The sequence below is a fragment of the Falco punctatus genome (genome assembly GCF_963210335.1).
Source record: "Falco punctatus genome assembly, chromosome: 6".
In the NCBI taxonomy this organism is placed as follows: Eukaryota; Metazoa; Chordata; class Aves; order Falconiformes; family Falconidae; genus Falco; species Falco punctatus.
In genome coordinates, this window is record NC_137585.1 from 56,737,976 (window position 1) to 56,751,168 (window position 13,193).

The 13,193-nt window shown below is 43.6% G+C and overlaps 1 protein-coding gene across 3 annotated transcripts; it reads right to left on the reverse strand.

The window, feature by feature from the left end:
• Window positions 1-329: 329 nt before the first annotated feature.
• On the reverse strand, window positions 330-11,593 carry IL22 (interleukin 22). Of its 3 annotated transcripts, none has more exons than XM_080392218.1 (6): window positions 5,179-11,593; window positions 2,916-3,346; window positions 2,072-2,137; window positions 1,830-1,973; window positions 1,545-1,610; window positions 330-1,139 (listed from the first exon to the last, which is right to left on the reverse strand). In XM_080392218.1, exons 2-6 carry the CDS (start codon window positions 3,117-3,119, stop codon window positions 1,026-1,028), a joined length of 594 nt encoding a protein of 197 aa, XP_080248344.1. In that variant the 5' UTR covers window positions 3,120-3,346; window positions 5,179-11,593; the 3' UTR covers window positions 330-1,025. The 3 variants fall into 3 exon arrangements, with proteins under 3 accessions (XP_080248344.1, XP_080248342.1, XP_080248343.1); XM_080392216.1 differs by having other exon boundaries at window positions 2,916-3,173; window positions 3,253-11,593; XM_080392217.1 differs by having other exon boundaries at window positions 2,916-11,593.
• Window positions 11,594-13,193: the final 1,600 nt, after the last annotated feature.

Genomic DNA, 13,193 nt, shown 5'->3' on the forward strand with positions numbered 1-13,193 from the left:
ACACTGAGGCAGAATCAATGAACCAAACCAATGACTCTCAGGAGTGATGTTATTTTTCTCACCACCCCGCACAAGAAAAGTTGACCCACATGTTCCCTGCTAAGCCCTGGCCTGTGACAAGTTGAAATTGCAGCCTTATTGTGAAGAAGCATGTCCCAGACCAAGCTTGCAGCCTTTCTGGATATAGAAATACCAGAATACATAAGAATACAGCCACTGGCCCAGTAGCCCCACAGGCACAGTATGTAAATGACGCATATCGTGTGGCTGACATATATAGATGACCCTTTGCATTTGAGTAAAAGAGAAAAGCTCTGTAAATGGCAACATTTGAGGACCAAAATATTTATTATAATAACTTAAAGAGTAAGCATTTATAAAACAATCCATCTGCATATAAATATCACACAGCATTTTCTTTCTAATTTCATAGTTCATTTAAAAGCCTCTGATACAGCTTCATAAATATATTTCCTTGGATATTTTTCAATCAACTCTATAAATAAAATTACTGTATAATTATTACCTTAAAATAAGTTACCATATAAATATGAATGACAAAAATTCTCTCTGAATTAGTCTGAAATACCAGCTTTTCAGGTAAAGGTCAGAAGGGGGCAACATAGGCAAGAGAGATTTTCACGTAAAAGGCTCCAAACACCCTGGCTCAGTACCACTGCCTACCTGGAGCAAAGCTGGCTCCTAGGTGTCAAAGCTCAGCATATAAAATACAGAAACAATTGCCTTATGCCTATGGAGGTGAGGAGGACAGGAGCATGCCTTTGAAAATAACTAACGTCCCCTGTTGAAATGGAGCTGCAAACACTGTCCTGGAGTTTTCGTTCTCAAAGGCAGCAGCAGTATGTGTCCTGCCTGGGACCACTTAATTTGCTACTTCTGGCACAAGTGAAAAATATACTGCATCTAGGGGGGGGGAGGGCAGGGGGCGTCTGCAATAGGACATCAGTTCAGGTCACAGCAAGAGTTTCTTAGAGACGTGTCTTCAAACTGGATCTGAAATTCTTTCAGTTTTTCATCTTTTTCCCTCCCTTCTTTGGGGCATCAGTACAGGCATTCTCTATGTAGTCAAACAGCAAATCCAGTTCTCCAATGGCTTTAGTCTTTCCATTCTCTCCCAACTAGAAAAGAGCAGAATGTAAGTTGTAGCACTTTGTTATTTTTCAGAAAATTGAAACCAGGTCTGTCAAAACCCTTGAAATTAGAACTCACTCTCATTCTTTCAAGTACTTCTGTTTGATTCATTATACCCTAAGATACAAACTAGCTCGTTCAGCTCTAGTTTAGCATATACAGCTACCTGCAATCTGACTTCTGCAGGTTTAAATTTCCATAAGGTGTGCAGAGAGTTAACAGAAGTAAAGGGGTGCTGAAAGTGGAAACATCACTAATCCCCTATTTAATACCCCTGCAGGCTTCACTTCCTAAGTAACTTCCAGAGTTTGTTTCATAATTAGGTCAGCCTTAATCCAACTAAATGACTGGCGTTAGGAACTGTTCTTTTTAAATGTTGGGGGGAAATGTACCTGTTTCATTTTGCTCTTCATTTCTTCCAAGTTCTTTTCTATGTGCTCTCTGTGTCCTGAGAATTCCTAAAAAACAAGAACATTCAGACGTTACGTTGGCAACTGTATGCAACGATGTGCTTTTTTTTTCCTTTTTCACACCTTTCTATCAGTCTCGAGTCCCATATCTTTGATCTGAGGTTTCCTTTCATATCACTGCCTTTTGCTGCTGTTTGCAGCATTTTGAGATTCAGGAGCAGTGTCAAGAGCCACAACTCAGAGGGAAAGAACCACAACACTACTCACACATTTGCTCAGCTCCGAGGTCAGGGATGCTAAGAACTGTGCCACCTCCTCAGTGTGTGGGAACTGGTCCTTGGCCTCAGTGAGGAGGACATCTTTCAGTACAATCTCCGTAATCGTCTTCATCATATAGCAGCGGTTGGTTTCCTATGTATGCAAATTATGTTAAATATGTTAAATCGTGGCAAGAGATCAACAAGTGCTACAGAAGGATGCACAGAGCAGCCTCCCAGTGTAAGGCTTACCTTGATGTTAGCATAGAGTTGCTGCCCAATGAGCCTGTTGTCCGTGTCCTGGTCCGAGACCCTAGCCTGAGAAGAAAAAAAGGAAATGTCAGGTGGGGGTAGGAACCTTACCTAAAAATTAATAATAAACCCTAAGTTTTTCATCAGTAATAGTGCAGGTGAAATGAGGGAACGGACACCACAGATAGCCTGCTACAGGTGGATAAGCTTGGACACAGTTCCTGTTTCTCCCCTTAACTGGGTGAGACTCAAAGTTAGTATCACTGGAAAACAAACAAGCAGCAGTCTGAATTCCTGTGCCCCTCTTAAACGTCATATGTCACAGTGGTTATGATGACTCAACCAGATGCCGCAGGTGGCCGACCTCACGCCAGCCCGCAGCACTGCTGGGAGGTGCTGCAGCACTCCATGGAGCCCACCAGCGGCAACACACCCACGGTGAGAGCAGCCAAGGAACCTGCACAAACGGAGCACCGTAAGATGCCAGAGGAGCTGCCTGGCCACAGCTGGAATCATGGACAGGCCCAGCTCCAAATGGACAGGCAAACACAGAAATTTAACCTCATGTTTCACAATTGCCCCAGTCTAGTAGCAGCCACCTGGGAGAAGGAACTGTGCTGTGCCAGGGGCTGCCTTTCCCCAGGGGAGCAGCAGGATAAGAGGCAGCATCTTCCCCCAGCTACGCAACCCAAAAGCAACAGACACACTTCGCATACCCGAGCTCTCCCTTACTTATGGAGAAATGCATGAGAAAGAGAGAGGAATGCCGAAGGTGAGAAGCCGGAGTACTGGCAAAGGAGGAGGTCCTCAGATCCCACCATGAAGGACACACAGGTTACTGTACCATTTTAGCCAAGGTGTAGGTGCGATTCCTGATGTAGGGCTGCTGGAAGTTGATCTTCCTGAGCCTGCAGGCATGATGGGCAGTAGAAGCCACCCCTGCCCTTTTTGGAGGCAGTGGGCTGGTGAGAAGAAGAGGAAGACAGCAACAGCAGCAGAAGACAACCCATCCTGAGAAGCTCTTGGTCAAGGTCTGCATGGATGCCATGGCCCCCAACCCAAAATCGTCCGTCCCAGCACGTTGCAGGTACAGCACTCAGCACTGGTGAGAGAGAGCAGCGTTAGCATCAGAGGGAGTGGGCAAGGCACAGCGAGAAAAGCACAAAGGCTGCACACCTTACCTTTGCTGTGATTCTTGATGTGCTCTGCAGGAGGTGAGATGCACCTTATATAGGGCCACCAACACCTTTCTCAGCTTTTTTTCTTTTTCGGGTACTGGTGGTAAAATAAAAATGACATCAGCAAGTCTCTTACTTTCCAGTATCCTCTTCTGAGAACTACTTAACCACTACAAAACCCACAACTACAACTTCAAGGCCATTATAATCTTTAGTTTCTTATAAAATAAACCAGATTTTAATACGAGGCAAAAGCAGGGGCTTTTACTGGGGCAGGAATCCTGAATTCTTTTTGCATAAAAATGTTCAAGAAGTTTATGGGTTTGTGTCTCCTGTCCTGATTGTAACACACTAATTGGATTGGCAATTTGATGGCAGATAATACTACTTACATAAATTTTTGTTCATTTTCTGTGGTAGTAGACTGGTGCACTGCTGCTGCTGACTGGTATGCACAAGTGGTCAGAGACTGCACCAGACTTGAAGCACTGACAGCCTATGGTTCCTGCGATGCAAATACCCTTTCCTACACAATGGCTCACTGGAGTCACCGCCCACCTGCCCATCACTGCCCTTTCTGAGAGATCAGAAAGTGTGTAGGACCAACACTGCATTTATCACATCCCTGATCTCCAAATTCCCATTTTCCAAAAAATTATCCATATTCCAGGCTGTAACCAGGTGTAATGACCAGAGCTGTGGTCATGCACTTACATATCCAAGGGATTTCCATCTTGTCAACCCTGTTCTACTAACATAAAGGCAGTGCTGCACCTTCAGTCTGCAAGATTATGCAGGGCGCTAAAGGGAAGCTGTGCTCTCTTCAAAGAGTCATTTGCAGCCCAGCTGTCGACAGTAATACATGAGGACACAAAACCAGTAGAAATGCAAACTCCTGGCTGTCTGACACCCACAAGGCACACAGGTGACAAATGTGAGAAATCAGACCTGGAAAACCAAGCCTCCAGCTCTGCCTCTGAGAGTGAACAGGGGCATCCCTGGGGCTGGGCTTCACCCCTTCTCATTGAGGTCCTTGGTGCAAGAGCCAAGATCAGCCTTACCCCTTTCAGTCAGCTGAAACGCCCAGCTCTTGTGCTTACACCTGAAAGGAAGCAGTTAAAGCCACCAGCTTTACACTTTAGCCTCCTCTGATGCATCCACAGCACAGATTCATCTCTTCATGCCTCAGTCCTGCCTCAGTTGCCCTCAGATATCTGCCCCACCAGGTCTGCACAGCTCTGTGCCCTTGAAGCTGCACCCCCTTGTCCTGGAGCCATCATCAACATGTCCCTTTCCACGTCTCTCTCAGGTACCCACTCCCATGCCCATTCTCCAACAGCACCCTGACTGCAACAGACAGCAGAAAGCAAGTCTGGGCTCAGGACATCAGCAACCTAGTTCACACCCCAAATGTACCACAAAGCTATTCAAGAACATGTTTATAAACCCTTTTCCACAAATTTTTCATTTGCCGGGCTAATAGGGCCAGTGGGGAGCAGGATAATGAGAAGATGGGAGGCTGATTTATACTTAGCCAAAAGACAGACACTGAAGACCAAACCGAGAGAAATTCAGAGAGGCTGTTTCAAAGGATTGGCCTCCCCCAAAGTGCCTTTCTGTGAACTCCTCTCTAGGTGCTAAACACAGTCTGATAACCAAAGTTTGCTTCTAACTGAGGTTTCTTGCACTTCACCACCAGCTCATCCAGCAGAAGTTAAGTCCCAAACCCAGAACAAAAGCTGTGAATAGGCATCCAGACCCTACCTGGTCCAGATCCCCCGTCTTTCTGCCCTTCTGGCAGATCCCACCTCTCCACCCCTTTGGTCACTTACTCTTGTCAGACATGGATCCAGCTTGCCTGACCTCTTCTTGCGGCTCCAATCCCATGGAAAGGGTTCATGACCAAGGTAAGTGCTATGCCACTCTCACCTGTTCAAACCGCTGCGAAGAGCCCCCCTGCTCCCAAGCTGCACAGACCGCCTGATGGACATTTATGCAACATCAGGCAGAGGAATGAGGAATTAGATGTTGAATCTCTCTTTTGCCCTCTTTTATGCAGTCATCACAGCATCCCTTCTGTCTGCCTTCTCTAGTATTGGAAACCATACACTGGGAAATACCTATTTTCAAAGAAAACGTTGTTAGACTTGATAAGGCTCTCTTTCCCCCATCTATACTGTTAGTCACCTCTCTCAGTCATACTACTTTTTGGCTGTGCCATGATGTCCTCCTTCTAAGGCTTTAAAAAAGCTTTGTTCAATCGTTCAGTTTACTCCCTGCCTCTAGTATTCACCTTCATTTTCCAAACACTGAAATGCTGAAATGCATGTTGTAAGTTCATTAAGTTGTATTTCACAAAATCCTTTTTGATTGCATTCCTAAAGCCTTCGCATTACTTAACCTTTTGTTCGCAATTGTGAGTTGTAACATTTTACATATTACGAGTTGTAACTCATATTCCATCCCTCTAGCTTGCTGTGAGTATGGTCCAGGCCAAAAATGAACATTTAAAATCTTTCTGGAAACTAATTTTAGCAGATTGTGTGGTTCCCGTGCTCACCAGTCTACTCCTGCCCTCTTCCCAACCACCTTCCACCAGATGACTGCTGGTCCTGAATGTACCACTGAGTAAGTGACATCACAGCCGTGGCTGCATTATTATAGCGTGTCAAGAGAATTTCTTTGGAGGTGGAGATACGCCTCCCGTTCCCAGGGTCTGCTATTTCTGTTACAAGATTGCATTGAACAAGGATGTGACCAGCTATCACTGTTAGCACTTCTTTTGACCAGCTCACCACGCCCTGGATGGGAGATACACATCCAGCATTGCATCCTATAGAAAGATGGGACTAAAAACCTGTGCTACCGCTAGATCCCACTCCAGTTCCCAGCTGAAGTCTAGAGAGGGAGGTAGGAATCCCGAGGTTTTCTGCTACAGTTGAAGATGAAATTCTTTTCTTCTTTGAGATGAAGATACTATAAACTTCTGAAAAACAAGCACTGAAGGTGAACCTCGGGGAAGTGCTTACTTAGACACCTCTCCTCAGACAGGCTGCTCTGAACTGTAGAGTTGGCAGAAGAGATCAGTGTTAGGAAAGCTGCATTAAATTTAAAATGTGGTACCCTGGCTGAAACCATCACCGGTGGTCTTACTCTAGGGAGAAAGAATAAAGTAGAAAAAGCATGTCTGAAGAACATGTCCTGAAAAAGCAGCCTTTCTCACTATTACTTTCCCATGTTAACATCTAGCACGTGCAACGGGAACTGGTAATTTTGTAATTTTGTAATTTCTCTTTGAGCCTGAACTACTGATGTCTTACGATACATGATAGTACCAAACTTTTCTTTACAAAACAATATGCTCTTGAAAACAAACAAACAAAAATGAACCCCCAAAAAGACCTCTCCAAGCTCAGGTAGCGGGGGGATGGGTGGGGGGCGGGAGTGGTAGAAGACTGAGGTAAAAAAGTTTTCCCTTTTTAATTTTATGGCTTTTTCTAGGTTTAATGTTATTTTTAATGTTTAAGGCTAGTAGCAGTACTTAAAATACTAAAATCTTACAAGAAAACATACCTGCTATGCTTTAATTTTAATTAAAAGCTACCAAAGACCTCTGACCTTCTATAAAGTATCCTCTGCATTGTTTTTTAAGTATAATTAATTTTGAAATTGTTCACAGATCGTATTTTCTTCCCGATGCTGTCCCACGAGTTAAACGTCTATCATATCACTGACCTTGCCGATAAACTTTTACAGTGTAATTACACGGGGTTTCCCTAATTCATTAAGAAACCATAGTGGTTGAATATTCTCGACAATGACTTTTGACCCATATTGAAGGCAGAGGATTTTTTGAGGAGGACTGGAACTCTACATCACATCTGCCTCAAAAGCCACAGACACTTCCTTCTTACTTTGAATGAGGCCACAGGTGAATAACCAATACTGTATTTTGATGTTCAGCTGTTCCGTATCAGCAGCAGCGTGCTGGCACACAGGAATTTTCTTTAGTACATTTCCGATCAGCTTGGATTATATTGCATTACTAGAAATATCCGCAGGAGTGGACACCAGGCTAGAAGCATTGTCAAGAGTAGGCATATCGAAAAGTGAGCTTGTGTATTGTCTTGGATCTTTTACCTGGCAATTAAATTCTCCTCCCTTAAACATCTGTATGAATGGACCACAGGTCACATAATGCCTAAAACATGCAATCCATATGGAAACGTCCTTAACTTTCAGGTCACACTCATCCCCATTTTGCTTCAGCTCATTTGTGAGCTAGTCCATTGCGTTTTACCTCAGTTCTTCTCTGCTTTTGCCTAGGCTTTCAAGCCTAAAAAGATGAAAGCAGACTTTAAAAATGTTTCAGTTCAGCTCAAGCTCCAGAGTCAGCTTTCTGCCCAGCAATGAAAATGCTAGCAAAGGAAATTGATTCTTTACAAAACCGGAACATAAGCTTTTCTGTAATTCAGCCATTCATTATGGAAACATTCTAGTACACAGGTAAGTGTCTTCTGGGCACGATCATTAGGAATGGCAGAAGGGATTAATTTTCTATGGAGGAAATTATATCAACACAGAGATTGGGAGAGGACATACAGCATTTGACCATTACATTTTTGCTTTTTTTCACGATAGGTTTAATGCTGTGTAAGACACTGAATCTTTTAGCAGAAGAAGGAGAAGTATTAAAATTGCTTAGCCTGGGAGTATTAGTTGACTTTGGAAAAGACTCTTGCGTCAGATCTCAGTACAGACACTGCTGACTCAAGGCTTTTTGCAGAAGATGTGCAGTTCACCTACCTTCCCTGACAGTAACACTTTTGTTACACAGTGAGTAACACATTTCCTCTGACAGTAACACTTTTGCTTGTATGTCTGGTACTTCAACAAACATCTTTGTCTCTGACCTTCACTTGGTTCTGTTACATAATTTCTGGGTCTCCTAAGTATAAGATGATATATATAATAAACATCACAAACCTGTCATAAAAAATTATCTGTCATAAAAGATCATAAAAAAATCTTAAGTGGAAGGGAACTAATAATTCATTGTGGTCTCAATTTTAAATTACATGCTGGGACAAAAAAAATCCTTGGTTTCAATAACTTTATTCTCACCTCAGAAACATTCACGTAGTGAAGATCCAAGAGGAAGCCACCCAGAGACATGCTGAGATCGTACTATACAACTGCTACAGTTATGACTGCTACCCCAGGACCACTGATTTCGTAACTTCCATTGCAGTGCCAGGAGGATTCAGTGATCAATATGAAAACAAACAAAAAAAACCCACCCAAAAACCAGTGCCAATGCAAGTGCAATAGATGTTAGTCTAGTGGTCCTGCCTCTGCAGACAACTGCTGCCAACATCGGTAAAGCACAAACAAAAGTTTTAATAAGACGTTGATAGGAGCCATTACACAGACAGGAAAAAAGAGAATTCTTGCTGCACGCAGCCTCATGCCACCAAAGGCACCGCTATTAACCCTTCCAACAGATGGCTCATTTTTAAATTCAGAGTGTAAAATCACACACATACTATGGGACTCTGTCACTTTATCTAGTGACCTACATATATCCAACCATGTCTTGCAACTAGTCAGGTCAGGCGAACCAAAACTTCTGTGCTTCCTGTTAATGTGGTGTGGTTGCACAGCAGTGACTCAGTGACATGGCAAAGTGGAATTACTGACATAGCGTATCTCAAAGAAAACCACTTTAACTGGGAACGGAATTTTGCAAGCCGGCTTATAATCCAAAATTCAGTGACAGTTACTCAGGTTAAGAAATAGCCCCGGTATTATGCACCTTCATTTACCAAGTACTACCAGTTTTATCATGTAATAAATCAATACCAACTTGAGTAATTAAACAAAGCCATTTTGCAGGGAAGCAATTATTTAAGGTGAAGTACTTGTGTCCAGACACTGCCCATACATCAGCACTTCCACTGAGGTTCTGAGCTCAGCATCATCTCCTGAAGGTAGAGCCCCTGGCCGCTCAGTTATTCTGTGTAACAGGGCTGCCAGCGAAAGAGGTGACAGTTCCCATGTTGTTAACAGCAGTCTTCTAGCCAGTATCCATCCCTAGGAAGTCAACAGCCCTTCCCCTGCCCAAGGTTATGCTACTGCCCATCTCCCAGGAGAGCCTCTCAGTCAGCAAGTTTCCTGTCGGAGTGGGACTGTTGTCAAAAATATGAGATTTATGGGGCCAAAAGGAGACCAAAAAAAATGGCTACAGTCCAGCAATCAAGATGATGTTTTCCTGTGTTATCTGTTTTTAGCCACATGTCACGTCAGCTAAAATATGTAAACAGGCTGGAGCCAGCTTCCCACTGGATACATGAAGAGTGTTTTACTCACGAGAGCACTGTTCTGGGAATTCAGGGAACCACTCAAGGCAGGGGGCACCGAGCCTTGGCAGGTTTCCCCAGCCCCACCAAGAGACCTCAGGATGAGAGCTGGGCACCCAGCTCTCCAGAACAGAGTACATCTGCAGATGCCTGTATCTATCTGTTACACTAACCCAGCAACCTGAAAAGGACTTAGGAACGAAGAAATCCCGAAGTACAGGCTTTCTGCATCCTGTCAGCCATTCCTATTCTACTTTGTCTTGAAGAAAGTGCTTTGGAGACACCCCAGCACATGACAGTATTAAACAAACTCACCTTGAAACAAAAACTATTTTATATATACATATCTATATACATACACACAGGTGTGCATATAAAATATGTGTGTATATCAGATATAAATAGAGTTTAAATGAAAGGTCTGCTCAAAAACTGCACAGGTCACTGCCTTAGTTACCTCAGGAAAAGTAAACTGGCATAAATGTGCATCAGTCACATTTACAAAGTTGATGCATGATTACCAGAAGACTTTATCAAGACCTTTGAAGAAAGTGGGGAGTGAGCAGCTTTAGTTGACCTTCTCTTCTCCACTAAAGAACTGCCTGCACTACAGAGGATTTGCTGCCACAACCGTACCACCAAACCCCCCTGCAAAGAGCAAGCTCATACCAGCAAATGAGTGGGTTTGCTCTTATACTTTTATTCCAGTCCCATGAATGGAATAAACTGACCCAGCAAAAGATGTGTGAGCTGTAAACATCATCAGGCCTTGCTTGCCTTCCCAAAAGGACCACCATCCTCCAGATGAATCTTGTGCAGTTCTCAGTCCTCCACCCTAACAAGACACTGCAGGACCACTGAGTGCCGTCGTTCAGTTTCTCAGGACTCTTCCCACACGCAGCACATTTGGCATGCCAAGTTCAGATCTGCTAGGCAGGACCCAGTTGCTCCGCTGGCTTCTCTAGTACACAGCCTGCGAAACAGACACCTAACAAAGCCAGCTGACATAGGACACAGATGAACTGTAGCAAGTGTCAGACTATTTAGGAAGCTCATTTCCTTTTTTAACATGGAACTCCAGATGTCCTTCTTCAACACAATAGATCGAAAAGCAAAACAAAACTTGGATTTCTATGAAACTGGAGATTTCTGGTTAGCTACCATCCAGTACTCTCTCTCCAGCTTTTGTGGTCAGCGTGATCACTCCCAAGTAACACTTTCCCACCAGGTCCCAATGCAGAGCAAAGCCAAAGAACTGACTGGGCCCCCAAGAGTTAACCACAGCTCCACCTTCCTCTCCGCTCTTCCCGAGGCTCCTGTCTGCAAAGGTTTGAATAACTGCTGAAAGCAGGGCGTAAATTTAGGTGTCATCACATGAAAATTACTTGCTTTCTTTATCACATACTTGTGTGCATCTGGGTAATGGAACAATTTTGCTTCAGGCTATGCTAAAATTTGGTCAACGAGGACACAGCAGAACTCCCACTTGCATCAGATGGTGATGGGGGTCTTTGCTGACAAATTTTACCGGACGGTAAGAACTGCTCTGATATCAGAACATTAGGTGCCAGCTCAGCCTTGCAGGAGCAGGCAGATGTGATGAAGCAATCTGGCATTATGCAAATGCGCACAGACTAAATTGTTCACAGCAGCTGTGCTTCCTGCCCCGTCTTCAAGTACTATGAATTTACTTGTCAAGTATCATAGCTAGTATTTAGAAATCCCTTTTTCCTCCACTGCTATCTGCCAGAAAATGATGACACCAAGTGTCAGAGAAGGAAAACATCTTGGTACCCGGAATCAAAGAATTTGTGAGTGAAGAAGAAAGCTGGTGGCTGGTAGGTAACTCTGCTTCTTTTCACCTTCCTGCAACATAAAGTAGATTTCAGGCTGTGGTCCGTAGGTCCAGGAGGAACTCAGGCTACCTGCAAGGCATCGGTGAAGGCAAACCTATTTTCAGGAGGTTGTTACTCAGTATGTAGGGATCTGTTTGAGTAACATAGAAGACATATGGATCTATTCACTGAAAAAAAGATGAAAAAAACCTATACAACAACATACCCATAGTGACTTAAGTACCACTGGAAGAGCACTGGGTGGCCTTAGGACTTAACCCAGACTGTAAGTCCGAAAAACATGCCTTGTTGCCTACACCTTCCTTAAATGCAGTCCAGCTCTGATAGCTACACAAACTTGACTGCTTGCATTTGTAAGGTTAACAACATTGATATACTTCACATTATGTTTCAGAACTCACCTTAGTAAGGCATTAAAATTTGAAAGCAAATTTATTGCAAAACTAATGCATTTTAGCAGGATTTTTTTAATTAGATGGGATTATCCACGACCCCCAGTATTCTCCCAAACTTCCCTGCAGACCCGGAAAGCCCCAACCAATTCCTCTCAAACCGTTCAATCTGGAGTTTCAGGGGCAATTTCAGCATTTTAAGTAGAGAAAACCAATGTATTTGTGAAAGGCACTGGAAATTGAGACTCTCAAATGAAAAACCAGAGCCATAAAAGGATGCAAGTGCCTAAATACTATCTTGCTGCTACTGTAAGCATTTGCATAAACCCTCAAAACCCCTCCTCATGCCCAGGGGCATCCAAACCTCCCTGGAGGAATTGCCTAAATACTAAGAAAGGTGCTTCATCCCTCCTGCTGAAGTCAGTCCAGCCCACTTGATTGGGCCAGAGAGAGGATGTTAGAGTGAGCACAGCTTTGGGAATATGGAGATCATTGTTTCAACTCCTAGGCCACCAACCATTTTTATCAATAAAAAAAAAAAGATTCAGTAGAAGAAACTGAGAGCTTGCTTCTCATTCCACAGACAGGCAACAGGCTTATTATCTGGCAAGATGGGAAGTCTTTGAGAAGTTACAGACTGGAATCAAGTCTGCTCTTTGTGGGTTTGCTGGGGGAATGCTTTATTGGCAGGAACACTGGGTAAAGGCAGGCCTTTTCCCAGCTGGCAGCAGTCAGTGAGGAAGAGCCACCTTATTTACTTGTACAGTGGCTGAGAGCTGTAAAGCCCCAGCAGGTATACGCAACTTGGGAACAGCAGCTGAAGACATTCATTTCAATACTTACTGACTAGGTCCATTATTAATGTGCTGGTTTTGCAAATCTTGACCCTAAGTCAACAAGCTCCCAAAGCTGTTTATTCCTTTGATGTATCTCCTATTGGCAACTGCCTTCCCCCTTGTTTGTCTACTTGCTCTCTCCACTTCAAGGCTTCTAAGATTTCCCTGACAGAAAACAATACGCGTTCCCTGAACAGCACGCACTTGTAATTGTTAATAAAGGGTGCACTTTTGAACCCTTTTTCCATGTTCAGCTTGCTGGAAAACACAACAGGAAACATGTTTGAAGGTTGGTCTGAAACATTCAGAAAAACAAAACAAAGCAACCTCTTGAACTAGATAAACAACAATAGCAGAAAGCAGGCATAAAGAATTTTACATCTGCCTTGAAGAATACAGAGAGCATCCTTCAGAAGCCTTGCACTACCGTTACTCAAAAAAGGTATTTTGTCTATGTTTCCTTTAAATACTTCTGTCCAAAAGTAAATTCAATTAGAACAT

What these genes read in the sequence shown, in the direction of transcription:
- IL22 (XM_080392218.1), bottom strand. Translation starts at nt 3,119, where the DNA reads ATGGCATCCATGCAGACCTTGACCAAGAGCTTCTCAGGATGGGTTGTC. An exon ending in CCTACACCTTGGCTAAAATG is followed by an intron (nt 2,138 to 2,915) that starts GTACAGTAACCT and finishes TTTTCTTCTCAG; the next exon opens with GCTAGGGTCTCGGACCAGGA. An exon ending in CCTCGGAGCTGAGCAAATGT is followed by an intron (nt 1,611 to 1,829) that starts GTGAGTAGTGTT and finishes CTTGTTTTTTAG; the next exon opens with GAATTCTCAGGACACAGAGA.